The following is a 27,060-nucleotide window of genomic DNA, read 5'->3' as shown; positions in this document are numbered from 1 at the left end:
GGCACATGTTGGAAGACTCTTCTAAGCATTTTGGGGAGAAAGTCTGCTGAGTATTCACAGAGAAGGAAAGCTTTACTTGTCCTCCAAATCCCAGTTTTTAGCTTATCCCAAGCATAAGCATCCAGGAAATGCATCACTAATGACCTTGTCAGCAGATTTCTTAATCAAATATTTGTCCACCTTCCAGAAACTCTGCTTCTTATTACATGTATCACAACCCTTCTGCCCATACACTAACAGACTGCCAAGCACAACAAGCATGCAGCCATGGCAGGATCTGGCTCATCTATGGACAAAGCAAGTCAGTGGTCATACTAAGAGGCTGCTTACAGACAAGTGATTTTTTGTCTGCTTGTGGATCTCCACCATCATCTCCCAAATCCTCTCTCCAGGTTGGCTAAAGTCCCTGTACCTTGCACCTGCTCTGGCAATACAAGCAATTTAGTCATTTTTCCTTTTCCTGGTTGATTCTATCCAGTGATAAACTCAATGGTGCAATAAGAAAGACATCAGGAAATCTGTGATGTTTTCTTGCCAGATCCCAACAATGCACACCTATTGCTCCCAGATGAAAGCACCTTGAGGATGCAATCAATACCACCTCGGCAGCACCACTTCCTTGCTTGATGCCACTTATGCGCTGAAGACCTTGGCCATTGCTGAGTGCCACCATGCCTCATCAGCCTCATGGCATACAGAACACACTAGCTCACACACTGCCCTGCCACTCTGTTCAGCCACGGGTGGGCTACTTTTGGCCCACCCATCAGCACACATAGGGAACCTTTTACAGAGGGATGCCAAAAAGAAGCTTACTCAGGCAAAAAAGGATTTTCAGGGACCCAGCCTAGAGTCTCCCTATTTCTGCACCTAATTATGGATGGAAATGCAGAAGCAGCTCCTCTGCATGTTGTCCTAAGGCACAGCCCCAAATACCAGCAGGTATGACCATGACCATGACTCTAGCACCCAACCCATCTCTTCTGCCAACTGCAAGCTCACAAAAGCAAGAACCACTATTTAAAGACTAACACAAGCTGCCTACACAGGTGCCCTGAGCAAAATCAGCCAGTCAAGCTTGATGTTAGCTTCTCCTCACCTGTGAGCACTTTGCACTTTTGCTGCTTGTTTGGTTTGTGTTTCGAGCATAGGGTCTGAGGGAGGCTCATGCTTTGCTGCAGATCCCAGGGAAACTGAAGCCATTGAGGAAAAGGCAATGTGTAGCTGGCAGGGAGTGTTCTAGTGGGGTTGCAGTGCTCTCCCCAACACCTGAGCTGCAACACATTCCCACAGAGGGCTGGTCCTACTGTGTGTTGGTGGGAACCTGCACGGGTGGGATGCAGTAGCACTGGGGGGATCCACTGGGTTCTGCTGCTTGGCTTCCCAGCGGCACCACTGATTGCAAAAGGGAGAGAACGATCCTCCCCTGACCTGTGTTCCCATCATCTAACTCTGTGTGTGTTTTACACAGACAGAGGCAATGATTTTAATGTCCCAGTGAACAAGCTGTCGGGACGCATTAGCCTCAGCTGGCAGGCTGCAGAGATGGCTTCTCCTCCCAGGCGCTGCCCAGCAAGGAACGAAGACGTGAGCGCATGCGTGTCAACGGTGCCCATTATTCTCCAGCCCCTTAATGAAGCCTCCTTGGAAGCCCTGCTCCTCGGAAGGGGAGGCGGGGGTGCGGGAGGAAGGTGAGCGTCTTGGCTGCGGGGCAGGCAGGGCAGGCAGGGAGGCAGTCGCCGCCTGATATGATGGGAACTGAGCGCTCCAGAGCCGTCAGAGCCACGGCAGCGATGAGCTGAGAAAAGCCATGAGCTACATGAGCTGAGCTGACATCTGCCCCCTGGGCAGGTGCCTAATGAGCAGAGACATTGTCCATTTGGGAAGATGAGGGGAAGGTAGAAAGCTTCCTAGCTGACACCTGGTGGCCTCCATCCGTGCTCCGGGTGGAAGGGCAGGGGATGGAGGGGAAACGCGGGAGGACAGCGCCTGGGAAATAGGATGGGGTGGCACATCTCATCACCTGGAGCTCCCTTCTTTGAAATGTTCTGCTCCATTACCAAGTGGGAAGTGAAACCGCTGCTTCCCAAGCACAGCCCCACTGGGTACATCCAGTACAGCCCTGCACCTGCTGAAATGCACTGGCATCCGGGAGAGGTGCCAGGAGCAGCGGTGTGTTGCTCTGGGCTCCCATGTCCTGCATCTCCCTGCAGCGCATCAGTGCCGCAGCACGTGGGAGTGGCATGGTGCAGTCCCGGCAGCACCCGTCACCCCCCCGACACTTCCACAAACCCAGTTCAGTCAGTCTCTATAAATCCAGTGAGCCCACTTGTCACAAGCTCTCCTCCAGTTTACCTCCAGCCTCTGTGCTACCCACCACCTTCACCAGTGCCTGGTGACAAGATGGGAGTGACGGAGCGGGAGAGGGGAGAGCCTTCACCTCCAGAAACAAACAGCTCTAAAAGCACTTATGAGCCAGACAACTCCCGATTTATCCCCAAAGCCCCGCCAGGCACTGTGGGTCTGCCTACCAAGCCCATCTCTTGCCCTCATGCAGAGGATGCTTTCCTCCCCACCGCCCATTAGTTTCTCCAAGGCTGAGGGGGTTTTTATCAGGCAGCCACCTCCCTGAGACCCCCCAGAAGCCACGAGCATCCTCAGGGCTAATAAAAACGTAAAATGCAGAGCTCTACTGGAAATCTTGGGGAAAAAGAAATAAAAACTAAAAGCCACAAGGTACAGGAAATCATGCAAGGCCACCCATGAGGTCAGGCTGGGAGCAGTGCCCCAGGAGCCACACTGTTACAGAATCACAGTGTCACAGGGGCTGGAAGAGACCTCTGGAGATCCCCCAGTCCAACACCATGCTAAAGTAGCTTCTCTAAAGCAGGTCACACAGGAAGCATCCATGTGACTTTAGATATGTCCACAGTCTCTCTGGGCAGCTTCTCCAGGCTGAACAGCCCCAGCTCCCACAGCCTGTCCTCATCCAGGAGGTGCTCCAGGCTCCAACCATCTTTCTGGTCCCCCGGTGGGCTCTCTGCAGCAGTTCCCTGTCTGTCTCAAACTGGGGAACCCAGAACTGGACATAGTGCTCCAGATGTGGCCCCACTAGGGCCAAGCAGAAGAAGAGGATCATCTCCCTCAACCTGCTGGCCATGCTCTTTGTAAAGCACCCCATGACACCATTGTGCTCCCACTGTTAGGGTTGTAGCAGCAAGGTGTCTGCTTGCAGCCAGTGGGTGCTGCAAAGCTGTGGGGCAAATCCTGGTGTGGGGACAGCCACCAGGCCCCTCCCCAGCACCAACGGCCCCACTGGACTGGAGCAGATGGAGCAGCCACAAATCCCTATAAGCCAGGGAAGGGAACTAATCTTTTAGAGGACAAAGCAGTTGGCAAGGGGGATGCTCAGTGTTTTGCCTCCTCCTCCCTCCTCAGGCCAGCGGTGTTTTCAGAGAAATGTGAACCAAAAGCAAAGTCAGAACCCTCCTTGGTGCTTCTGCCTTTGTTTTGCCTTCCATCCTTTCTACTGCTGCTGTTGCTTGTTTGGGAGCCAGACCCCTGGAGCTGAACGCACACCTGGTGAAGTACCATGGGAGAGGGATGGGGCAGGAGATGATCTATGTGTCACCTTGTGCGTACCACTGCCACCAGATCTATGCTTCATATCCCTCACTCACCTGTGCTGCCCAGGCTCAGGGGACAGGGATGATCCCAGCATCAACTGTGGCAGAAGGCACTATCTCCATATAGCTTGGCTGGGACATTTGTCACACTGTTCCTCCCGCCCTGCCCTGGAGGTGCAGCCTGCCCTCAGAGCCACAAAGCATTCAAAACAGCTGCATCTTCCCCAGAGCTGACAGATGTCAGAAATGTCAGCAGTGTGCCTGCTTGGTGTTGGCACTGCAGCTTTCCAATCTGTCTGCCTGACTCAAGGTGTGCTGCGTGCAGCAGTCACCGAACACTGTGGCCCCACGGAATAGCACCTTCCCAGGGAATGGCTTTGTTCCAGTCATGCTCTGGGTTCTCCTCCCTGCAGCTCCCCAGAATGTTGCCTTCATGCCTTTAAGCAGTGAATCATTCCTGCGTTTGGACAAAGGACAGAGTCACGGGGTGATCTGGGCTGTGAGCACCTCTGGAGGTCTCTGAGTCCTGCTCTCAGCAGGGTGATGCCAGGCTGTGTCCAGCTGGAATCATTTCACACTGAAAACTCAAAACTTTGTGGCAATTCATGTAATCACAGAATCATTTAGGTTGGAAAAGACCTCTAAGATCATCGAGTCCAACCAAATCCTGAGCACAGGGATGCTGGCATGAAGCTGAGTGAGAGCAATTGTCCATGAAAGACATAAAAAGAGGCAAATTTCGGATTAGAACACATCTCCTCCAGGCTGCAGAGATGCAGATAACGTGAGCAGCTCCGACGTTATCTCAGCCCATCATCCAGCCAGATGTCAGCCCTGCTGCAGCCAGAGGCAGCACTAGGTGGCAACCCCGCACTGCCGAGCAGCCTCGCTGCGCCTGAGCCGAAGCTTATCCGTCCCTTTCCGGTAATTAGGGACAGGGCAGCGCTTCGGTCCTTCCCCCCCTTTCTGAAATCTCAGTCTGTTTTCTTCTCCAGCAGAGCCAGCCCTTTGTGCTCCGTGCCTCCACGGGCATTCTTCAAATCCTTCTACAAATTCTTCCTGAATTTTTTCCACATTCATTCTTCTTCCAATTCGTTCTTCTGCCACTTCCCAAAGCCCTCACCTTAGCCATTTTGGGAGCACAACGGGCTGGGCTGGCTCTGCAACACTTTAAAGCTGTCCGGGCTCAAGCCCAGCAGCGCAGCAGCGGGGACCTTGCCATCAATCAGTCTGCTTCCCATTAAGACGTATCAGTGTCACCAGGACGGGCATGGAGCAGCTCCCCAGCTGCCCCATCAGCCTCCCCTGTGCTCCCTGCTTACCCCTGGTGACGGGGCACAGTGCGGTGGCACATATGGGGGCATGGGAAGGTCTGCGGCACAGCTGGTAGCCGTTGGTGCCCTGCGGACAGATGGGTGGAGAGTCAGAGCTTTGCCTCCAGATCCCCGCATGGATCCCAGTGGGATGAAAACTGCCGTCATTCCCCAGGGAGGAATCCCTCCCATCTGCAGGAGGGATGGGCGCTGCACCCCGAAATGCAGCAGGCGTGTATATTTCCAGGAAGCCATCACCTTGCGCAGGCGGAAGTCAGCACCACAGGTTTGCTCCTTGGCAGCTGGGGAGTGTGAGTCATCCTCCAGCCTCTGCCCTTGAAACCCAGCCAAGGCGTAAAAGCTTTTACCGCACCCAGACGCACAACAGCCATCAGCAGGACACCAGAGCCCGGCTCTGGGCTTAACCTCTTCCAGGGAGGCGACAACTCCAAGATGCTGTCACCACCAGCTCTACTGGCCACTGGGGCTGCCTGCATCCCGGCAATGTGTACATGGGGTGGTGGGGACCGGGGCAAGGACACTCTGCCACCCTGGGGAGGTGACACACACACCTGGCTCCTTGGGGACGCTTAAAGGGGAGGTTTTCTGTGATAAAAGAGAGGGATGAGAGCATCCATTCGTGGCCACAAAGATGGTCATGGGAATCTCTGTGAGGGAATGGAAGGGAGGAGAAAGCGCTGCTGTTCCCCACCCATAAGCTCTCTGCAGGGCCAGCACGGGGATCCACGCACACAGCGGTGCCACAGCACAGCACTGAGGGCACAGCCACTGTGCTGGTGGGAGCACGCTTCAGCTCCAAAATGCGCCCGTGCTCTCCCATGTCCTTTGCACAGCTCAGAGACAGAAGCTGGGGTCCCATGCACAGCCACCAGATAGATCTGGGCTGGAGGCCCCTGACACAGCACTGAGAGCCGAGCATCTTCCAACCCACTCCAATGGCACAGGTTTTGGCACTTGCTAGGGAATACTCTGCATCATGCAGCAGAGCTGCACCTTCACAATACAAAAACAAGTTGGGCATGGGTTTTCCCATCGCATCCGCCCAAAGGCTACAATGGAAAGAATCCTAGAAAGCGTGGATGAGATTCTGAGAGCGTTCCTCACCTCCCATCCCTAGGGCTACAGCTAGGCACAGTTCTGCATGGGGTGCTGCTGCCCACTCCCTAGAGGATCCCTGCCCAACCCAGGGCCAGAGGGGATGCACCGCAACACTGCGCTCTGCGCCATTCCCGGGGGGCCATGCAGCATCTGTACCAGGGTGGGGACGCTCCGCAGCGCAGCAGCCATGGGAGGAAGCAGGATGCCCGAATGCTTGGAGACACAGGCTCCAAAGTACCAGGCCCTCCTTCACCTGTGGACACTGAGGCTGGGAGCACATTCACCTGGCTGTGGGTGCAGCCACGAGTTTGCTTGGTGGGTGCTAGGAGGGCCAGAGATAAGGGCTCAGACACCACCAGTGACCCGGCACATGGCACATGCAGGACCCCACAGCGGCTTGCACCCCAAAGGCAGTGCCCAGAGCTCACCCACCCATGTCACATCCCTGCCATCACTCATCCCAGGGCCTGAGCTGCTCCCACTCGTGTGGCTTGGGGATGGAGGCACGGGGGCAGTGCCTCAGGGCTTGCTGTCACCATCCATGCAGGGATGGGATTCCATCCCGGGATGGGAACAGGGACACGAAATTCCTAGCAGTGCAGGAGGTGGCACAGCCCCGGGAGAGGCACGGCAGGACGGGAGCAGCCCTGGGGGCTGCCTTTTCCTCCCGCCCTGCATCGCCAGGGGGAACGCGCCCGGACCCTCCCAAAAAGAACAAAGTCCCGGGAAAGAAAAATCCTACCTGCCTCTGATGGACGGAATGACGGACGGGCTCTGTAGAGGCGCGGAAGGACGGGGCAGGGGTAGGGGGTCGGGGAGGGAGGAGAGGGGCAGAGCGGGGAGGGGAGGCCAGGGGCGGAGGGGGAGGCGGCAGGGCGCGGCGGGGCTGGCTCCGAGGCGGCGGCAGCCGGAGCTGTGCGCCCTGCCCGGCCCCGCAGGCCCTGCCCACCCCGCCGAGCTGAGCCCACCCCATCCTCATCCTCACCCTCATCCTCCCGCTGCCGCCGCAGCACCTGGGGACCGCCACCGGCAGCACCGCGGGGTGACAGACCTCGGGTTTTGGGGAGGGGCTGACCCCTGCCACAGCCCGGCGGTGCGATTTGGGGTGAGCTGTCCCAAGCGGGAAGGTCCGGCCGGCGGCTGGGGCGAGCGGTGGCGGCGCGGTGGCACCGAGACGCAGCTGCTGGGGTGTGGGGCCGGGAGGTGCTTCTGGGGGTCCCAGCGGGTGCAAGCAGCAGCCGGCATCGCCCCGAGTGCGCACCGAGATGCTGCAGAACGTACGGGAGGGTCCTGACCCCTATAAATAAGCAACGGCCCCGCGGGCCCCTCTCATCTCTTTAAAAGGAATGGGCACAAAACGAACACCACCGGCGAAACCCGTGCGCGCTCAGGCTGCATCCACCCGCGGTGTCCCGCACCGGAACAACACCTCCGGGCTCCGATTGTTTGTCTGAGATAAGGATGAAAAATATAGAAGCGAAATAAATGCAGGCTTGTGGCGATTGATGGGACGCCCCTACAGCGGGGGAAACGGAGGTTTGCCCGCAGGGGCTGCGCGCTGTGTGGAGTTGGGGCGCAGAAAGCCCCGGGTTGGGACCTCTGCCAGGCGGGCGCGGGGCTATGAATATTTCATTGGAGCAGCCGAGGGCTGTCGGGTCGCATCGCTTCTGGCAGAGCGATTGCTGGGGGCGGAGGTGGACACGCGCAGCCCGGCCCACGCTGCGGGCGGGAGCGGGGGGAGGGAAAGGGAGGGGAGGGGGGCGGAGAATTCGGGGTTAATGCCCGTTTCTGCGCTATTTATAGCGTTACGGATACCTCCGCCGGGACATCGAAAGTACCCCCCATCGCCCCTGGGGTGCACCGGGGGGGGGGCGGGCGGGCGGCGGCGGCGGGAGAGCAGCGGGGACATCCTGCGGCTCGGGGGCACAGAGCGTGGAACCACCGCCACCTGCGGACACAGCTCTAAGGGACAGTGGGGACCCGGCTGGGGCTGACCCTGGCGGGTAACACGCCCCTCCTCCTCCTCCTCCTCTTCCTCTTGCTCTGTCTCCTCCTCTTCCTTCCGCCCGCAGCACTGTGGGGGCTGTAGTCTCCTTGCCCCCTTCGCATGTGGGATGAGACTACATTTCCCGGGTCTCTCCTGTTCTCTTCCCCCCCACCCCCACCTCCCCCGCTTTCGTTCTCTTCCTCTTCGTCTTCATCCCGCTTCGGCGGCAGCGGGGCCGCCCGCATCCCTATGCCCGCCCCCGCGCAGGTACGGCCGGGCACCGGGGGGGTCACTGGGATGCAGGGAACCGCGGTACGGAGGATGAGAGGGATGCGGCGTGCGGGGGTCCCGGCACCCCGCACCCCACTCCTCTCCCACGTGCATCCCAGACCTGGCGCTGGAGGCGCGCCCGTCCCTCGGCTCCGGGGATGGGAGGCAGAGAGATGCCCCTCAGGCCGTGTATTTTTTGTGGGGTAGTTTGTTGGGGGGGGGGGGGGGGTTACTCCGGTTGGTCGTGCATCCTCCCTCTCTGCTCGCTGGGCCCCTTCCCACCGCAGTCCCCGCAACGCGTCCCCCCAGAACCGCGTGCCCCCGCCATGGGACGGCATTCTCGCAGGCGGGCCGGGCACTGCGGGTCTCTGTGCCGCCGCGTGGCCTCCCGCGGCCCTTCCTCAAGGTCACTGCCGCCGCGCTGCCCTCCTCACTCGTGCCTGCGTCTCGCCCGGAGCCCCATACGAAAGCCCTATGCATCCCATAGGGCTTTCCATAGGGCAGCCGTTTGACAACCCGGTGGCGGGAGCTCTCCATGGGGACGAGTCCGCGCGGGCCGGCGCTGGCCGTGAACTTGCGGTTATTTGAGGACAGGGCTTAGGAACGGCGCCGAGGAGCCGTGCGCTGGGTGGGTCACGGGATTTGTAGACCTTGGTCCCGGTGGCGTGGATTCGTGCGCACACGTGGAGCTTGGCGAGTGCCGGGTAGGGAGGAGTGCTGGGAGGACAGCGGGGTATGGGGCGTTTGCTGCGAGGGTGCGGAGGGGTGGGAGCTTCATTTCTCTGGAAAGCTGCGGACCCCTTTTCTTTCTCTGTTTTGCATATGCCCTCCCTCGTATGGCTTTGAAATGCCAACTGGAAGGGGAACGGCATCCAAGAGCCTGCCGTCTGGGAAGACAGATGCAGGCAGGGATGGGGAACTTTGGGAATGTGGGCATTGGCAGCTGTGGGGTTGCATGGGATGGAGCAAAGGGATTTCTGTGTGGGGGATGCAGTCACAGAGTCGTAAAATCATAGAAGTTAGAAAAGACCACTAAGATCATCTAGTCCAACCACCAACCCATTCCACCATGTCCCTCGGTGCCACATCTCTGTGGTTCTTGAACGCATCCGGGGATCGTGACTCTGTGGGCAGCCTGTTCCAATGCCTCACCACACTTTCTGAAAAGAAATGTTTCCTAGTGTCCAGCCTGAACCTCTCCTGGCCCAGCTTAAGGCCATTCCCTCTTGCTCTATTGCTGTTACCTGGGAGAAGAGGCCAGCCCCCACCTCACCACAACCTCCTTTCAGGTAGTTGTAGAGAGCAATGAGGTCTCCCCTGAGCCTCCTCTTCTCCACACTGAACGACCCCAGTTCCCTCAGCTGCCCCCCATATGACTTTTGCTTCAGACCCTTCTCCTGTAGCAATGCATGGGATTGTTCTGACCAAAATGCAGAACCTGACGCTCAGTCTTGTTGAAGCTCATTCCATTGGCCTCAGCCCAGTGATTCAGCCTGTGCAGATCCTTCTGTAGGCCTTTCCTACCCTCAGGCAGATCAACACTTCCCAATGACTTGATGTCATCTACAAACTACTGATGATGCACTCAATCTCCTTGTCCAGACAGTCAATAAAGATACTAAACAAGACGAGCCCTAATACACAACAGCATAGGCAGAAAAGCAACTCATGGAAGTGCCTTCTGAAAGCCTGAGTGCTCATCGGGGGTCTCTGCCTCCCCCATCCCATCCCATGACTGCTAATCAGGACTCTCGGTGCCAAGTTCAGGGATTTGAACATTAATCCTCCAGCAGACCGTGAACCTCGTGACAGTTCAGGGCACTTCTCTCCCCTCCCTGGCTGCTGCTGCTCAAGCACTCCGGCACAGCTTTGGGTGATGCCGTTATCTTTGGGTCCTCTAAAATCCCCATGGCCCAGCCTCTGGGAAAATGTGCCCAAAGGGCAGCTTTTTGGGGGGGAGGGGGCAAAACTCCCCTGCCTTTAAAACAGGTGGCAGTGTGGTGAGTGGGGGGATGGACAGCCCCACCACAGTGCATCCATAGGATCTTGAGGCATGCTTTGAAAACACTGCCCGAAACAGAGGGCCCCCTTTGGCAAAATAAAGCTCTTTTTGATCTCCATGGGCTCGCATTGTTGCAAGAACACCTCCTGGGGAGAGAAGTTAGTGGTTTATTTGTGTTGCTGTTACGGAGGAGTTTGATGCCGTGCCAAACGCTGCTCTCTCCCCAGAAGCTGCAGCGATGCGCTGGGGAGTGCCGGCAGCCAAAGCACAGCAGCCCGACACAGCGGCACCCGAGTAGATGACGGTGCCCAGGCGTGAGCCTCTGTCCAGTGCTGCCGACATGCCCCAACAGGATGAGGGCAAGAAGCCACCCATGGAGACGGCTCCAGAGCAGCGCTGGAAGCTGCAGGTCTTCTACCTGTGCTTCTATGGCTTCATGACTCAGATCCGGCCTGGGGAGAGCTTCATCACGCCCTACCTGCTGGGACACGACAAGAACTTCACGCAGGTGGAGGTGAGACATGTGTACCTCTGCCCCTGTGCATCCCTTTCAGCCATTGGCACCGGGGCTTGAGCTGTGCACCTCCCGGCATGGGTGCCAGCACCAGGCAGCATGGGGTTGGGTAGCTGCTGTCCCCCACGTGCCTGGAAGCCACTGTCAGGGTGCAGGGGGTTCTTGGTGGGATAGAAGGCTGAGCTTGCTTTGTGCTGGTGGGGACGGGGGAGCTGGGGATGCATGGCTGGGGCTGCCGGCAGTGAGAGGGTTAGGCAGGACCCCCCTGCTAAGCACTGCTGACCCTTCTCTCAGCCTCCATGGGAACGCTGCGTTCCCAGCGCGGGGGGGGTCAGGGCTCAGCTGAGCTGAGCATGCAGGGCCAAATTCCTCCTGGGCCGGTCACACAGCACTCAGCCTTCCCCCACGCATGGCAGGTGACCAACGAGATCACGCCGGTGCTGACGTACTCCTACATGGCGGTGCTGGTGCCCATCTTCCTGCTGACGGACTACCTGCGCTACAAGCCAGTGCTGGTGCTGCAGAGCCTGAGCCACATCTCCATCTGGCTTCTGCTGGTGCTGGGCACCTCTGTTTTGGCCATGCAGCTGATGGAGTTTTTCTACGGTGTCACCATGGCTGCACGCATTGCCTACTCCTCCTACATCTTCTCCCTCGTCGCCCCGTCCCGCTACCAGCGCATGGCCAGCTACTCCCGCTCCTCCGTCCTCCTGGGTGTCTTCACCAGTTCAGTGCTGGGGCAGCTCTGCGTCACGCTGGGCAGTGTTTCCTTCCTCATCCTCAACTACGTCTCGTTGGGCTTCGTCACCTTCGGCCTGTTCCTCACCCTCTTCCTGGAGCGGCCCAAGCGCAGCCTCTTCTTCAACAGGGCCGAGGCAGCCTGCAATGGTGCTGCACCCGCTGAGCTGGATAAGATGGCCGGTGGGGACAAGATGGACAGTGGGGACAAGACGGACGGTGGGAAGGTGATGGGGGGCTGGCGCCAAGCTGTGCTGTGCCGCATGCTGCGGGAGGTGTGCACGGTGGCCAAGCAGTCCCGGCTCCAACTCTGGTCCTGCTGGTGGATCTTCAACTCAGCTGGCTACTACCTGGTACTGTACTACGTGCAGATTCTCTGGAACGACATCTACCCGGCCAGGGACAACCAGCGGGTGTACAACGGTGGGGTGGACGCCGCCTCCACGCTGCTAGGTATGTGGGTGGGACATCCTCATCCCCTTGCATGCCCTGGGGACAGGGTCTTCATGATGCTTTATGTGGGGTGGGGTGGTGTCAGTAGACTTTGAGGACGTGGTGGAACAGCATGTTGTGATAGTGAAGTGTTGATGGTGTTCCCCGTGTCCCCCTGTGCAGGAGCCATCGCCTCCTTTGCGGCCGGCTACTTGAAGATCCGTTGGGCACTGTGGTCAGCGCTGGTGATTGGAGTGGTGACAGCCATACAGGCGGGGCTGCTGCTACTCATGAACACCACCGGAAACATCTGGCTCTGCTATACAGCCTACGTCCTCTTCCGTGGCTCCTACCAGTTTCTGGTTCCCATCGCTATGTGTGTGGTACTCCGACTCCTCGTTGGGAGGGCTTTGGGGTGTGTGTGTGGGGTGGTTGCAGGGCTGGCGCTCACCACCCTCCTCATCTCTCAGTTTCCAGATAGCTACCTCCTTATCCAAAGAGCTCTGCGCCCTTGTCTTCGGGGTCAACACATTCTTCAGCACCGTGCTGAAGACCGTCATCACCATCATTGTGGCTGACAAGAGGGGCTTGGGCCTCTCTGTGCACCCCCAGGTAGGATGGGGCTGGGGAGCACCAAGGAGGGTGGGTTCCCATAGTGGCATGGGGCTGGCTGCAGAACCACTCTCTTGCAGTTCTACGTCTACTTTAGCTACTTTTCACTGCTGGCACTGGTCTACCTGCTGATGGCCATGGTGGTGATCGTCCGGCACAGCCGCCGTGCGCAGCCACCAGAGCTGATCCCCACTGAGGGGCAAGTGCAGGAGAAGAGCCCTGAGGCAGCTACTGTGCAAGCCTGAGTGCCAGCACCCAGTGAGGCAGGATGGCAGGACAGACGGATGGATGGGCTCCTTTAGCATGGCTCAGTCAACCTTGGTCATGGCTCAATCAACGAGTGTCACCGCCAGCATATGCTTCCACCTCCCATCCTTCTGACGGTGCTGAGCTTTCTGCCCTGGCTGCCCCATGACCTGGGTGCACAGCAAGATGCTGGCAGTATACAGCTAGCACCCAGCCCCAAGGGTCATCCTTCCACACCCTACTTGGGGCCCAACATACCCCAACAGAGGCAGGATGCCTGTCGCAGCACCAAAGGGTACCCCTGTCATCCTGCAGAGCTGCGTGGAGCCAAGCTACAAGAGGATAACGTTTCTTTATTCAGTGCCTTTAGAAAATGGTTTATGGGACACAATTGACAAAAAATATAAAGATCCACAGGCTTTAAATTGCATTAATTACACAAAATACAGTAGACTGTAAGAAATAGAGGCCGTGTGACTCGCACAGCTTTTATGGTAATAATTTCCATAAAATAATAAAAAGCTAGTTACAGATTTATCTTTTTTTTTCCTCTTTTTTTTTTTTTTAGCACCTTGGATATGCCCACACCAATGCAAACTGTCTTTGCTCCGCCGTGGCCCCCGGGGCACAGTAGTGGTGGCCCAGCAGGTGCCAGCAGTGTCTGGCCTAGGTACCACATGTGGTCAACATGCACACACACGCAAACGCACGCAAACACATGCCAAGGGCGTGCCAGGTCACCCCACTCCTGCCCCAGCTGTGGGGCTGCCCCACTGCCCTGTGCACCCCCTCAGTCCCCACTGAGCTGTGCTGAAAGCACCTGGGGCAGGGAGCACACAGAGGGCTGGGAGCCTGACCCTATACAGGGGTAGGCAGAAATGGAGGGGGCTTTGGGGTGGAGGGCTTTAAGGCGGATATGGGGACCAGACCCCAGGGCTCACCTTGTGCCCAGCGAGGGATGGGTGATGGAGAGGAGGTGCAGGGCTGGGTTGGATGGGTCTTACCTGGGGAGGACGGAGGCTGCAGAGGAGCGAGGCACTGGGGAGCCCCACCACCACCATGGGACGGTCCCTCACCTGGGAGGGGACGGCTGGGGTCCTCCTTGGGTGGGCTGGAGATGCCGCACCCCTTGCAATGTGGATCTGGGGCTGGCCCTGAGCTCCTGGCCAGGACAGAGCAGGGCTTTCCAGCAGGTGACACTGCGCAGCATCTCCAAAACCTGCCTGCGGAGCATCCTTCCCCACCCAACCTCCCTGGTGAGCATCTGAACAGGGAGGAGGAGCAGGTGGCTGACACAAGGGTAAGGCTGAAGTGGTTAAACACAAGGGTTTAGAAAAGAAGTAGAACCAGAGGTACAGGAGGAAGAAGGCAGCCAGCCCACGGCTGCCCTGATCCTCAGGGATGGGGGTGAGCCCCCTCCAGGCCAGAGCAGTGGCAATGGCGATACTCTTTGGCTTTAGGTTTGTGGGAAAAGAAACCCAGTGGGGTGAAGGCAGGAGCGTGGTGGGGAGCAGACCCTCCCCACGGAGGTGTGCAGCGCTCAGAGAGCAGGGTCATTTTTTGGCGGCAGTCATGAAGCTGTTCTCAATGCAGAGGACGACAAAGGCGTGTTGACAGCTGCTGGCTGACTGCTCCAGGAGCTTGCCTGAGCTCAGCGAGGAAGCCTGCCCGCTGGTACCACGTTCGTCCGTCCGCCACGCCTCACAGTAGCTCTCAGGCAGGCGACGGCCCTTGGCATCCGAACCGTGCCAGATGCTCTTCTGTGGCCTGAAAGACAGAGGGATGTGAGGCTGCTGTGATGGGATCCAGTCCCCAGCCACCCTCCCTGTGGAGATGGCCAGGGCAGGGTGCAGCATGCAATACCCAGTGCTCAGGGATGGTCAGCACAGGATGCAGTGCGAGGTACCCAGTGTCCATTCCAACCCTGTCCCCTCACTGCCTGCAACAGCCACATCCTGCACCCTGGCAGGCACAGCAACCCTGTGCTCACCATGCTGAGTCCTGCAGGATGTCCCGGCCATCAAAGGAGAGGATGCGGGCTCCAGCCCGCAGCGGTGCCTCGCTGCCGGTGAAGAGGGCCTCCCAGTTACTGAAGAGCACCTCATCCTGGGGGCAGAAATGGGGGTCAGTTCACAGCTCTAGAGCTCTGACCTGCAGCTCCCAGCAGCCCCAGGCAGGGGATGCTCTGCAGTCACCATTCCTGCCAAGCAGTCGGATGGCAGCTCTGGGTGCCACATGGAGGGACACGCCACAGTGAAGGGCTTTGGGAAGGGGCTGGGGCCATACCCGGAGGTTGACAATGGGGACAGCAGTGCGGTCGGCCCTGCGCACGATGCTGTACAGGTCCTGCAGGCGGGAGGAGAGGAAGGCACGGAAGGTACCGGCCAGCCCGACCTGCCGGGCTTGCTGGAAGCACTGGAAGTCAGCACCACGAATGCCACGCATGCCGCCACTCAGTGGGGTGTTCAGGGCCACCAGGTGCAGCTGCAAAGGAGATGAAGTGTTAGGGACATGTCACACCCTATGCCATTTCCCTGCCCAGGGCAGGGGCCGGCGACACTCACAGCAGGCTGGAAGTCCTGGTGCACGTGGGCAGCCACGGGGGCTGGATCCGGCCAGCGGTGGATGTAGTAGCTGTTGAGGAGCTCATGCTGCTGCAGCAGGGGTGGCTGGGGCAGGTGGTGCTGGTTGGCCACCACCTCATCCCCACGCCAGGGCCTGGCAGTGGGTGGGGGGTTGTGGTTGCGCAGAGGGTGCACAGGTTGCTGGGCCCCTCCGTAGTGGATGCTGGGCAGCTTGTCGTATACCTCATTGTCCTGAGGCAAAAGGGAAGAGAGCGCTCAGAGCTGCCTGAATCTGCACAGGGGATGTGGAGGGGACAGGGATGGGACTCACCAGCGCCGAGCTGGGGACCAGGGTGTGCTCCTCCAGCTGCAAGGACACAGTGTGTGAGAGCAGAGCTGTTCTTCCCTCCCCAAAAGAGAGCTGTTCTTCCATCCCCAGAAGGATGGTGCCAAACCCCAGCTGGAGCAGCCTAGTGCCACCTGTCCCCACTCACCAGCACCCTGCGGAAGCCCCCGCGCAGGCGGATGTAGAGCTCCTGCCGGTCAGCCAAGAAGATGAGTCCTCCCTCAGGCAGCTCATGTGCAGCACTCAGCATCGCCTGGTACGTCGGCATGGTACGCAGCTGCAGGCACAGAGAGAGGGCTCAGCCTCTGTGTCGGGACATGGTAACACCTTTAACCCATCCCAGCCCCAACTCACCCCCAGGGATGTCCCGCTGGTGCCTGGTGGCCCAGGGGGACCTGGTGGTCCAGGGGGGCCGGGGATGCTGATTGCTGGGTGGAAGGAGAGTGAGATGGTGAGTGATGTCCTGTGCCGGGGAGCAGGCAGAGACACAAGGCAGGTACTCACCTTGTCTGTGGGGACCTGGGAAAGAGGGTGGCCCGGGGGGGCCGGGAGGGCCTGGGGGGCCTTGCCGCCCTTCGTAGCCAATGCCAGGGGGTCCCTGTGGCCCAGGAGGCCCTGGTGGCCCAACAATGCTGTCCCCTTTGGGACCCTGGATAGTGTGAAAGAGCATCCCTGAAACAAAGGCACAGCCCCAGCACCCAGAGCCTTGCTGCCCCTTGTGCGATGGGGTACTTCCTGTCAGGGTGGGGGGTACTCATGGCAGGGTATGCAGTACTCACCGGTGGACCTGGGTAGCCCTGGGGCCCTGGTGGCCCGGTGACACTGGGGCCATAGAGTGTGGAGCTGCCTGGCTCGCCCTTCTCTCCTTTAGGACCTGCTTCTCCCTTGTCACCCTGTGGGACAGTGTGCCCTTAGGACAAGTAGTTGGGTGCAACCCACAGCCCCATATGACACCAGGCCACGTGCTCAGGATAACCCCATGAGGCAAAGCTTACCCGCAGGCTGGCACTGAACCGGCTTAGGTCATAGGGGAACTGGCCTGGGGAGAGAGAGAGTGTAAACACAAGGCATCCACCACTCGTCTCTCAGTCCATGGGGATGTGCCACTCACCTGGGGGCCCCGGGGCACCCACATCTCCTTTCTCTCCCTTTTGACCTGGAAACTGGTGGAAACCTGTGGGGAGAACATGGGTGATGCTGTCTCACAGGTGCAGCCCCACAGCCACCACTCCAACAGAGGCACCCTTGGTTGGGGTCCCCAGGCTGCCAGGAGGTGCCAGGGTGCAGAACTCCCCTTACCCGGGAAGGCGGGACGGCTGGCATCACTGAAGCCCTGCAGGGACACAGAGAGCAGCTGCTGGTGCCAGCCCATGTGCCAGCTCTGGCAGATAACACTGGTGTGCCCTCTCCAACCCCACCAAGCACTGAGAAGACCGCAGCACTACTCACATTGTTACTGTCATAGACCACACTGCCAGGTGGCCCAGGAGGGCCGGGAGGGCCTGGGGGGCCAGGCGGACCCTGGAGGAGGAAAGAAGATGCATCAGGGTCCTGGACAGTGCAACAGGTTCCCACAGGGGATTGGGCCCTGTGCCAAAGGGTTGCAGGACCCTTTGGTCCCCTGTCCCCCTTTCCATGCAGCTGCACTCACCCGCAAGCTCAGCACACTACTGATGTCCACTGGGTCACCCTTCTCGCCCTTCAGTCCATTCATGCCAGGACGTCCCTGTGGAGGAGCAGCACTACATCAGCCTCACTCTTGTCCCCATGTCATGGTACAGAGGACAGAGCTGGTGTTCCTGCCCTTGTGTTCCCTCCTCAGCACTGCCTCCATCCCACCATCCCATGCGGACACAGTGGTTTGGGATCAGGTGGGTGTGCTGCGAGAGCACCAAGGACGAGGAGGCAGTGGCCCAGAGGCAGAGACAGGGATGGAAAACAAACTAAGAATGGGTCTTACAGGTCTGCCTGGAAAGCCAATTTCTCCCTTCATCCCTGCTCGTCCATGGGGGCCCTGGAGGGAGAAGAGAGAGGACAGGAATGTTCGGTGCACCGGAGAAGCCCCATCCCTCCACAGGCACAAGGAGAGTAGCGATGCTGACTTACAGATGGGCCCATTGGTCCCGGCAGCCCAGGTTCCCCCTGTGGATGTGTCAGACAGGGAAACGTCATCAGCACCAGGATGGCAGCACCACCAGCAGCACTGTGCTCCAGCACGGTACACTCACCTTCTGCCCTTTCACATTGGCAGCAACGATGGTTCCATCTGGGCTGATGATGACGCCGGGCTCTCCCTTCTCTCCCTGCAAGAGGCATACAAATGGAGCACACACCCAGTGTCATAGGGCTGGCACCAGCCAGAAGAATAAGAGACCAGAAGCTGTTACCTTTATCCCTGGTGCACCTTGGATGCCTGGTGATCCTGGATCCCCCTTCGGTCCCACTGGGCCCTATGCAGAGGAGCAGAGCCCACATCAGCTACCCAGCTGGTACCCAGGGGCTGCCCCACTGCTGGCACCCCAACACTCACCGGGAAACCAGCGTGTCCTGATCTGCCCTGCGGGAGGAGCACACAGTGAGCAAAGAGGTGGCTGTCCACAAGCACTGCCGAGGTATGGATGGGGGAGCTATGTACTGTGGGGAGGTACCTACCTCTGGGCCCGGCAGAGCCACCAAAGGCCTCTAGAAAAACAGACAAAATGTTTTTTATTTAATGGGATCTTTGCTCTGGAGGCCAGCCTGCAGCACAGGCAGAGCTGCCGCAGAGGTCCCTTGCTTTTTCCATGTGACAGGGACTGGACAGGCCCTTTTCCCCCCAGCTTCAGCTCCCCCCAGCATGGGAATAGCACAGTACTTGGGCACTAACCCGAGGGAGCCAGAAGCCATTACTTACATCCTCACTTGACATGTAGATAACCTGTCCAGGGGGACCAGGTGGGCCAGGGGGGCCTGGCAGCCCTACGCCGTCTTGGCCTCGTTCACCCTGCAGGACAAAAGTTGTCAGACCGAGCTGCCACCAAGTGGCCCCACGTGCATCCCAGCAGTGCCCAGCCCACACCTACCTTCTCACCAGGGCTGCCACGGTTGCCTTTTGGACCCTGTGAGGGGATGGAAGCATGGGTGAGCACAGGAAAGGCCCTGGCCCTATAAGGTGCTTGGGGTGATGTTGGAAGGATGGAGGTGTCCACGAACTGATGGGGACTGGGGTGAAAGCAGCATCCTTGTCTGGAGCAAGGAGCAGGGTCTGGGGCAGGGATGGGGCTGTGGCTCCTACCTGTGGTCCAGGGAAGCCTTCCAGTCCAGGGCGGCCATCCACACCAGGCACACCGGCATCCCCCTGTAAGAGCATCAGGATGGTGTGAGCCACAGGCACAGCACCTTGACACATGTCACCCACACCATCCCTCCCAGCATCCCACTCCTACCTTTGGGCCTGGCGGGCCAGGCTGCCCAAGGCTGCCCACCTCGCCCTTGATCCCTGGTAGTCCTGGCACACCCTGCGGAAGCCACAAGGATGAGGGGACATGAGCACACAGCGGCCATGTGGTACACACCAGGTGAGGGCAGGAGGGAGGAATGGAGTGCAACAGCAGCTACCTGTGGTCCACTGGGGCCGCGTGGTCCAGGGGAGCCGGTAGCAAGTGGCAGCCCAGAGCCTTCCATGTCACCCTGCGAAAGAAGGGGCTGAGCTGTACCTGTCCCCCTCACCCCGCAAGCACTGCCACCATCTCCATGAATGCTCCCAGCACTTACAAATCCAGCCTCATACCCCGGCCCTGGTGGACCTGGGGGCCCCGGGGGCCCCGGGGGCCCTCGGGGTCCAACTGGCCCGGGGAGGCCAGCCAAGCCAGTCTCTCCTGGGGGACCTGCTGGTCCTGCTTCTCCCTTGCTGCCCTGCAAAGGGAAAAGAACAAAGGAGTGGATGGGATGTGCAGAGCTGTCCCCACATAGCACAGTGCCCCAGGTCACCATGCAATGTGCACGGTGGCCAGCAGAGGCTCTTCTACAACCATAAATACTTAGGTTTCTTTTTTTCTTTTTCATGCTGCCCTGACACTAGGATGAACTTTGCACCAAAGGGGTACACTCACATGCATCCCACATTTTGTTATGGGTGTCTAAGTGGTGCAGTCTCCATCTCCCACCCCACCTATGCTCTCAGTGCTCATACCACCTGGGAATGTCAATTCACAAAGCTCTGGCCCTCAGCTCAAAGCTCCTGCCCACCCGCTCAGCTGTGGGGCTGTGGTGGGCAAGGGGCAGCCTCGCCCCATAGGGAGGGAAAGGACAAGCATGCGGTTCCAGACATGCCACCTGCATGCTGTTACCTCTTGCCTCTCCCAGAGGCAGGGAAAGAAAGAAGCCGGAGCAGGCAGGAGGGGAGAGGAGGTGGTTTGCTCTGGTTAGAGGAGGTGTGGAAACAGAGAGAAGAAAGATATGCAAGAAGACAGTGTATTTCCAAGCAGGTACATGTGCCCACTGGCTCCTTTAAGGGCTATTCTCATGTTTAAAAGCAGAAAAACATCGCCCTTGTGGGCAGTTCACCACTCCCTTTGTGCTTCAGGCTTGGGGACATCCTACATGCTACCCATGACATTGCATGGCTAGCAGCCCCATTCACCCTTGAGCCAGGGCACCAAGAGTTCCAGCAGTGCCCTCTCCACGTGGCACAAGATTTACCCCCAGTGGAGCACACCAGAGAACGCTACCTTGGGTCCAGGTGCTCCAGGGAGGCCGAGGTCACCCACGTCACCCTGGAGAGGATGAGGAAGAAGAAGTCAAGAAGAGTGAGCTGGGGGCCCATGGAGCTGAGGCCTCCAGAGACGCTCCAGGGGAACAAGCAACAGCTGCCTCAGGAGAGAGCAGAGACATTCAGGGTGCATGAAACAAGGGATGCTCACCCGCTCTCCTTTGGGCCCTGGCGGTCCAGGCATCCCGTCCTTTCCAGGAGGACCTAGAGGACCCTGCAAGATGCCCAGGAGATGCCTTCAGCACAGGTGGCTTCAGTGGGCACAGAGCTGCCACCGCCATGGGACAGCCCTGGGATGGTCCCCGTAGTCACTCAGCACCTACCTCTGGCCCCGGGGCCCCAGGGGTTCCATCTCTGCCTGGCAGCCCTGGTGGTCCTGGCAGGTCTGTACTGTTCATTCCAAACCTTCCTGGCTCCCCTGGCAAGCCAGGCACACCTGGGGGGCCTGGGGGACCAGGTGGCCCTCGTGGGCCCTGCAAAAGAAGAAGGGGACAATGGCCAAGTGCATCCCTCACTCTTTGCAGAGAAGGGGTCTTGCACTCACCCGCAGGGTCTCCAGGTCACCACCGAACCCAGAGCCCTCCATGTCAATGAATGTCTAGGTAAGAAGCACAAAGGAAACATCAGGGCTGAGGTGTCGGATGGCATGAGGATGCTGTCCCACGGTGTCTCCATGCCATGCTCTACAGCCTCCCAGGTGCCAGGGGTACCTACCAGCCCGTCCTGCTTGGAGGAGCGTCCTGGAGGTCCGGGGGGACCTGGTGGTCCCGGGGGGCCCCTTGGCCCCACACCGGGGTCACCCTATGGGATGGAGAGGAGATCATGGTTCACAAGCACAGGCTGGTTGCCTGCTTCACTGTAGCCACAGTCATTGGTATGGCCACCAGCACAGCCACCAACATGCTTACTCACCTTCTCCCCCTTCTGCCCAGACTCTCCTGGTGTCCCCGGGAACCCTTGGGGCCCCATCTCACCCTGTAAAGGGGAGCAGGGGAATAGGCATCAGTGAGTGGTGGGGCACAGAGCAGCTGTCCTGTGCAGTGTATCCCGCAACCCTTCCCACTTACAGGTTTGCCGTCCTCACCAGGATCACCCTAGGGATGGCAAAGGAGAGAGATGAGTGGAGCACAGGGGAGAAGGGGAGTAGGAGAGGGGGGCTTGACTCACAGGCTCGCCATCCCTGCCAGGGGCCCCATCCTTCCCTGGGGGGCCCGTGGGGCCAGGGGGGCCAGTGACTTGCTCCAGTGACATGCTGTCAGTGTGCCGTGAGAGAGGGCCAGGGGGGCCAGGCTCTCCTGGCTCGCCTTTCTGGCCCTTGGAGCCAGGGTAGCCAAATCCAGCACTGCCCTGGGGAGGAGACAGAGAAGTGTCTGACCATGCCCAGTGGCGTGACCTCTTTGCACCTCAGGCTTTGTGGCCAGCATGGGCACAGCTTGGCCCTTACAGCCCTGCCCAGCTCCCCAGCAGTGCTCACCTTGATGCCCAATTCACCTTTCTCCCCCTGTGGAACAGAAATGGAGACAGATGAGAGTCAAACGTGAACACACTGCTGCAGACTGGTGAGAGAGGCAGCCCCAACAGCCCCTTGCTTACCTTCTCACCCTTGGTAGCGCCTGTGCCCAAGATGCCACTGGTGCCTGAGTCCCCCTTCGGGCCACGTTCACCTTTCTCCCCTTTTTCACCTTTGGGGCCAGTGCCTGCAGGGATGGCAGATGGACCCTGTTGTGCCAGGGACCAGCGCCACTGGGGGTGGTAGCACAATGGAAAGGGGACAGCTGCCGCTACCTCCTGTGGAGACCTGCAGCCTCTCCTCCACTCTGGTCCTTTCTGCCTGCTGGGGGGATCCCGCGCTGCTCCTCGTCCCGCTGCCCTCCACCACAGGCGGGGAGGTGACAGGGACAGCATCCAGTAGCCCTGGGATGCCCTGTGCCAGTGACAAGGGGACACTGACTTTGAGCTCCCCCAGTCTGTGTATCACCACTGAGCGCAATGCCAACTCACCTTATCCTTCCCTGAGGGATGATGCCTGTCCTCTGCCCCGCTGCCAAAATCTCCAGATGCCTGCACTCAGCCGGGGAGAGACAGAGTGCCTCAGCCCAGGAGCCAAGGAGGAGCCCCCCAGGCTGCAGCCGTTCTGTGCTCACCTCGGCGTCATCCTCCTCCTCCTCACACTGGTGCTCGGCTGCCCGCGGGTCCCCTCGCAGCCTCAAGTCGGCAATCACACCCTGCAAGATATCACGCCATTGGAGATGGATGCACACCGGGCCCCTCCTGCCCTACCACCATATCCCCAAAACAGAGGTGGACCACACCAGCCCTGTGCTGCTGGATGCTGATCCATAGCAAAAAGCCATCTGCCTTCTCTGTCACTGAGAGGCCACAGCCGGGCTTTGGGCAGCCAGACAGCAAGGCTTTTACAGCAAGTCATTTCCCCCTTCCAGAGCATTCCCCATCCCAACTGGCTTTTCTTCTTTACCACTCCCCAGCAAGGGACACCTGCCAGCTCCAGCCTGCTGGAAAGCTCCGATTTTGTATTTCTTAGGCTAATCCCCACTTCCTTACCATTTATTTGGGTTTTGCAAGCGCTGCGCGCATTCAGAATGCTTATTTATACAACAAACCTCCACAAATTCCCTCCTAAGTAGACCACCTCAGGAAGAGCCTCACAGCACAGCTACCTGCTAGGAGGGCAGTGGCTGGAGGCCACAGCACCACCCGGCAAAGCCCAGCTCCTCACTGCCAGGACAGGACATGGCCATGCTCTGATCCCAGCAGGGAGGAGGGCTGGAAGAGGAAAGATGCCTTGTCGCTGGGCAGGACACCTAAAACAACATTTCAGCTTGCTTGAAAGCACAGTGCGCTCAGGAAACACAAGGGGTTTGAGAAAACAAGAATCAGAGGCAGCTGCAGTGCAGCCAGGCTGGCTGCTAGCTTTCTATCTGCACATAAAAATATATGGAACTACAACCACCCCCCCAAGGAAATGCCACCCATATGGGCTCGGAGCTTCTCCTGCCCATCTCCTGGGGGATGCTCAGCTCTGTACCACCAATATCCAGCATACCGTACAAGCTGGTCCTTATGGGGCCCTTCCAATGCAGGATATTCTATGGTAAATGCTACCTGCTGGCTCTGCTGCTTGTCTGGGGGCCAGGATTTAATCAGCCTTGTCGGCTGCAAATAGCGTGGGCTGGGTCATGAGGCAGTCAGATGCCAGGCAGATGCCGAGCCTGCTGGGCAGAACCTGGGGAGCTGCAAGGACTCGGCCTTCCCTTCCTCAGTGCCTGCTTATTCCCTGGCAGGAGAACGGGGGTCGGACAGCAGGAGGGCCATTCTGCAAGATCTTGCTCACAGCCTCCTCCCCAGGGCACAAACATCACCTTCTAGAAAGGCAAAAGCATCTATGCTCTGCTCCAGGCTTTTTTTCCTATATCTGCTAGCCAAATCTCCACCGAACCTCCTGGGAAGGATTTCCTCCATGGCTGTGGCTTGCCATCCCAGCATACTCAAAGCAAGAAGTTGCCCCTGAGACCTCTTGGAGCCTCCTCAACCACTGGTCCGCAGTGCATCAATCATTAACACCTTCCTGGGACCTTTTTGCAGCCTCCTGCCCTACATGGTTTAATAGCTCTGCTCATGAGCCAAGGCAATGTTTAATTTCACAAACACACTCTGCAAAGCTCCTTGGTAGAAGCACCGTCCCATTGTTGGGCAGAGCACACTCAACCCAAATGAAACCTCACAGAGCAGCTTTCCTCCAGCACACACTGTGGGGGATTTCCATGTCAGCTGCATTTTCCCCACACTTTCAGTAAATCTTATCTAACACATGAACCATTCTCAAGCCACAGGCTGAGCTATCACCTTCCCTCCCAGCTCTCATCCGTCTTCCTGTAGATATGGCCCAACAAAGATATGCTCCAGCCTGAACATTTTTTCCAGCTGAGATATTTCACCAGCCCCAGTTAGCAGGTACCAAAGGAGACGGGAATTTTTAGTAAGTGGAGGCTCAAAGAGAGCATTTGCTGAAAAAACTGGGGGTCATGGTAGATGCCGCAGTGCTACTGCGTCACCCCCTGCCTTAAGAGCTTTGCCTTGGGGATGCATAAAGACATAACATGATGGCACCTCAAGCCAATCCTTCTTGCCTAGGTGACGCACACAGAGCACATCCTCTGGTTTGTCATGTCAAAGAGGTCAGTTCAATCTCTTTGAACCAACGGGCTGGTGACACATCCCTACAGCCTCACTCCTCCTCAGAGGTGCTGGCTGGGATGACCAAGGCATTACCTGGTATTTATCTGGGTCAGCCCCTCCAGCCTGAGCAACAAAGAGCCCAGAGCCTTCTTCTAGTTCCATCTCATCCGGGGAGCGCTCAAAGCGGACCCGCTCGTGCTCCTCGCAGTCCAGGTAGAGGATGACTTCATCCTCCTCCACGCTGATAGCAAAGCGTGTCCACTGGTTGAGCAGAGTGGGCACGGTGAAGGTGGCAGCTGCATAGGAGCTCTGTGAGCCCGGCTCAGTGTAGTAGAAGATGATCTGCTGCTTGCCCATCTGCAGGTCCGAGAGTTTAACACCCACATAGATGATGCTCTGTGTGGAGTCTGTGATGGCAAAGAGCATGCCGGCCCGTGGGGTGGTGGGCTGGATGTGAAAGAGGAGAGAAAAGTCTCGGTAGAAGGGGCTGGGCAGGTGGTACCGGGCCACCTGGCCTGTGTTGGCACTGGGTCCAAAGACATAGCCAGGGTTGTTGTCAGGGCCATAGATTTTGAGGATCTCCTCTGGTGGCGGGTCTCCGATCAGCTCCAGGAGGCTGACCTCAGTGCTCAGGTTCTCTGCAAAGAGGAGGGAAAGGGGATGGTGACAAACAGCACAGCAAGGACACGCAACTTCAGCAGGTCCCTCCGCTCCATTGCCTTTGGGGACACTGTCCAGGGCCACCCACTGCTCTCCCAGTGATGCTGCTCCACAGCCTGGGGACACAAGGCAGCCAGGGGCTCTGCTTCACATCGCAGCTGCTGAACCTAAAAGACCCATCCAGCCACGAGGGAACCAAGCAGTGAACTTTCAGGCTATTTTGAGCCCACGCCAATTAATAGCTACTTCATTTTCTCATCTTGTGCATGTGACCCCAACACTCACTGTCCCCAGAGGAACATTTCAGTGCTTTTCCCTGCAGCTAACCCTGCTCCCAATCCCACTGCCTGGACAGATGCAGCTGCCCAAAGTCAGTAGGGACCTGAAAACGAGAGGAATTTTTATACATGACAAGAGAGGTCTCAAGTCTCCAATGGGCTGCTGCTCTGCTGGACCTAGATGGACAACCCTTCTCCTGGACAAGAGGTACTAGGGCATGGGTAAGCACATCCACATAATGGAATGGCACCATACCCAAGGACCAGGATGTGCACTGGAACAGAGTGGGGGGCGCTGGAGAGCAGGGCCACAAGCCAGATGAGGCAGCAGTGTTCCTCAAGCTGTAGAATGAGGATGTGGCTCCCAAAACGCATCCCAATCCCTGCTGCTGGCTCTCCAGTTAGGGTGGCGTGGCATCCCAGAGCTCCAATAAAATGAGATCTCTTGCAGGTACAGCTGTGTATCGTGCCCTTGCACACCCACGCCTGCTCCAAAGTTGTGACCAGCCTTGCAATGCCCTGTCCCCATAGGGTCACCATGGCTGGGAACCATCCCAGCCCTTTCCTTGCACTGCCTGGGAAAGCGGCTGGGACTGACATGCACCCTGCCGGCTTCCCAGATGATCTCAATTTTGAACTCGTCTACTGCCCCAGTTCATTTTCTCAAGGCACTTCAGGGAGTTCTGGTCAGGACAGTCTCTCCTACCAGGCACAGCTGAACATCTGGCCGTGTGAGCCAGCCCTCTGGATGCAAACTCCTGTTGTTTTGGCAGCACACACATCCTCATCGCCCACACAATGGGCGCTGGATTCCTCCTCTCCTATGTCAACCTCTCGGGCCGGTGCCAACTTGATGCGAGCGAGTAAGCAAGCGTGCTATGCGTCGGTGATTTTTAACTCCAGATTTCCCAGGAGCAAGAAGATATCCAACAGCCGCTCCCAGCTGCAGGTTCCCATTTCAGGGTCCCCAGAACAGCCAAGGACTGCAGCCTGGGATCGGGCTCCATGTTGCCAACCACGATGGCACAAAGGGCCTCTATGAGGAGCTGAGACAATCCAGTGTCCCCCTCCCTCCCTGCTGCTGAACACAAGCCAGGTATATTGGGGTGTGTGCAGGAGCCTGGGAACCCCCACCCTGCTCTGAGGCAAGGCATTTTTCTCCAGTGTATAACAGAAAACCAAATATATATATTTAAAAAAGAAAAAAAAAATCAGCCCAGCCCAGGCTGGGAGGGAAAGATGTCCTCTGGGATGGTTGGAAGAGACAAATACCTGGGTTTCTACTACAAAGCGTGGGGGCATCTGAGCACACAGAGCATCCCCAGCTCCTGTGGCTGCCAAGCCAGGATGCCAGGGCTGGCCCCCACTGGAGGGACTTCAGAAATGCCTCATTCTAGAGGTAGGGG

The 27,060-nt window shown here is 58.4% G+C and overlaps 3 protein-coding genes across 53 annotated transcripts in view; 1 reads left to right on the top strand and 2 right to left on the bottom strand.

Annotated features, from left to right (window-relative positions):
* PCBP3 (poly(rC) binding protein 3) overlaps nt 1-8,063 on the bottom strand; it is a 48,575-nt gene extending 40,512 nt beyond the window's left edge. For 45 of the 47 annotated variants that reach the window (XM_004942518.5, XM_004942517.5, XM_004942528.5 and 42 more), the window contains exon 1: nt 6,801-7,069. The gene's annotated coding sequence lies outside the window, so the exon portion shown is untranslated. Of the gene's footprint in view, nt 1-6,800; nt 7,070-7,873 lie in introns of those variants that run through there. The other 2 variants (XM_025152410.3, XM_040703955.2) reach the window with 1 other exon arrangement.
* Nucleotides 8,064-8,239: 176 nt separating this feature from the next.
* On the top strand, nt 8,240-13,396 carry SLC19A1 (solute carrier family 19 member 1). Of its 4 annotated transcripts, none has more exons than XM_046943557.1 (6): nt 8,240-8,312; nt 10,670-10,831; nt 11,248-12,022; nt 12,185-12,377; nt 12,472-12,613; nt 12,694-13,396. In XM_046943557.1, the coding sequence occupies exons 1-6, from the start codon at nt 8,295-8,297 to the stop codon at nt 12,856-12,858; spliced, it is 1,455 nt and encodes a 484-aa protein (XP_046799513.1). In that variant the 5' UTR covers nt 8,240-8,294; the 3' UTR covers nt 12,859-13,396. The 4 variants fall into 4 exon arrangements, with proteins under 4 accessions (XP_046799513.1, NP_001006513.2, XP_046799514.1 ...); NM_001006513.2 differs by having other exon boundaries at nt 10,545-10,831; XM_046943558.1 differs by having other exon boundaries at nt 8,240-9,019; nt 10,545-10,831.
* The window catches only part of COL18A1 (collagen, type XVIII, alpha 1), a 31,068-nt gene continuing 17,200 nt past the window's right edge, over nt 13,193-27,060 (bottom strand). For both annotated transcript variants that reach the window (NM_204164.2, XM_025152068.3), the window contains 40 exons: nt 24,810-25,354; nt 22,664-22,744; nt 22,521-22,580; nt 22,305-22,443; nt 22,113-22,216; nt 21,994-22,020; nt 21,687-21,866; nt 21,587-21,613; nt 21,432-21,494; nt 21,234-21,320; nt 21,064-21,117; nt 20,843-20,992; nt 20,671-20,733; nt 20,479-20,523; nt 19,523-19,663; nt 19,367-19,438; nt 19,195-19,266; nt 19,044-19,106; nt 18,832-18,867; nt 18,663-18,752; nt 18,422-18,451; nt 18,300-18,326; nt 18,157-18,219; nt 17,998-18,072; nt 17,876-17,911; nt 17,730-17,783; nt 17,421-17,495; nt 17,219-17,290; nt 17,069-17,102; nt 16,881-16,943; nt 16,765-16,808; nt 16,549-16,662; nt 16,274-16,418; nt 16,124-16,197; nt 15,918-16,046; nt 15,755-15,790; nt 15,424-15,675; nt 15,146-15,343; nt 14,850-14,965; nt 13,193-14,626 (listed from right to left, as the gene is read on the bottom strand). In NM_204164.2, the coding sequence (NP_989495.2) occupies nt 14,413-14,626; nt 14,850-14,965; nt 15,146-15,343; nt 15,424-15,675; nt 15,755-15,790; nt 15,918-16,046; nt 16,124-16,197; nt 16,274-16,418; nt 16,549-16,662; nt 16,765-16,808; nt 16,881-16,943; nt 17,069-17,102; nt 17,219-17,290; nt 17,421-17,495; nt 17,730-17,783; nt 17,876-17,911; nt 17,998-18,072; nt 18,157-18,219; nt 18,300-18,326; nt 18,422-18,451; nt 18,663-18,752; nt 18,832-18,867; nt 19,044-19,106; nt 19,195-19,266; nt 19,367-19,438; nt 19,523-19,663; nt 20,479-20,523; nt 20,671-20,733; nt 20,843-20,992; nt 21,064-21,117; nt 21,234-21,320; nt 21,432-21,494; nt 21,587-21,613; nt 21,687-21,866; nt 21,994-22,020; nt 22,113-22,216; nt 22,305-22,443; nt 22,521-22,580; nt 22,664-22,744; nt 24,810-25,354 (3,950 nt within the window). In that variant the 3' untranslated portion in view covers nt 13,193-14,412. The remainder of the gene's footprint in view (nt 14,627-14,849; nt 14,966-15,145; nt 15,344-15,423; nt 15,676-15,754; nt 15,791-15,917; nt 16,047-16,123; nt 16,198-16,273; nt 16,419-16,548; nt 16,663-16,764; nt 16,809-16,880; nt 16,944-17,068; nt 17,103-17,218; nt 17,291-17,420; nt 17,496-17,729; nt 17,784-17,875; nt 17,912-17,997; nt 18,073-18,156; nt 18,220-18,299; nt 18,327-18,421; nt 18,452-18,662; nt 18,753-18,831; nt 18,868-19,043; nt 19,107-19,194; nt 19,267-19,366; nt 19,439-19,522; nt 19,664-20,478; nt 20,524-20,670; nt 20,734-20,842; nt 20,993-21,063; nt 21,118-21,233; nt 21,321-21,431; nt 21,495-21,586; nt 21,614-21,686; nt 21,867-21,993; nt 22,021-22,112; nt 22,217-22,304; nt 22,444-22,520; nt 22,581-22,663; nt 22,745-24,809; nt 25,355-27,060) is intronic.

The sequence above is a fragment of the Gallus gallus genome, chromosome 7 (genome assembly GCF_016699485.2).
Source record: "Gallus gallus isolate bGalGal1 chromosome 7, bGalGal1.mat.broiler.GRCg7b, whole genome shotgun sequence".
NCBI lineage: Eukaryota > Metazoa > Chordata > Aves > Galliformes > Phasianidae > Gallus > Gallus gallus.
This window is presented reverse-complemented; position numbering and strand designations above follow the sequence as displayed.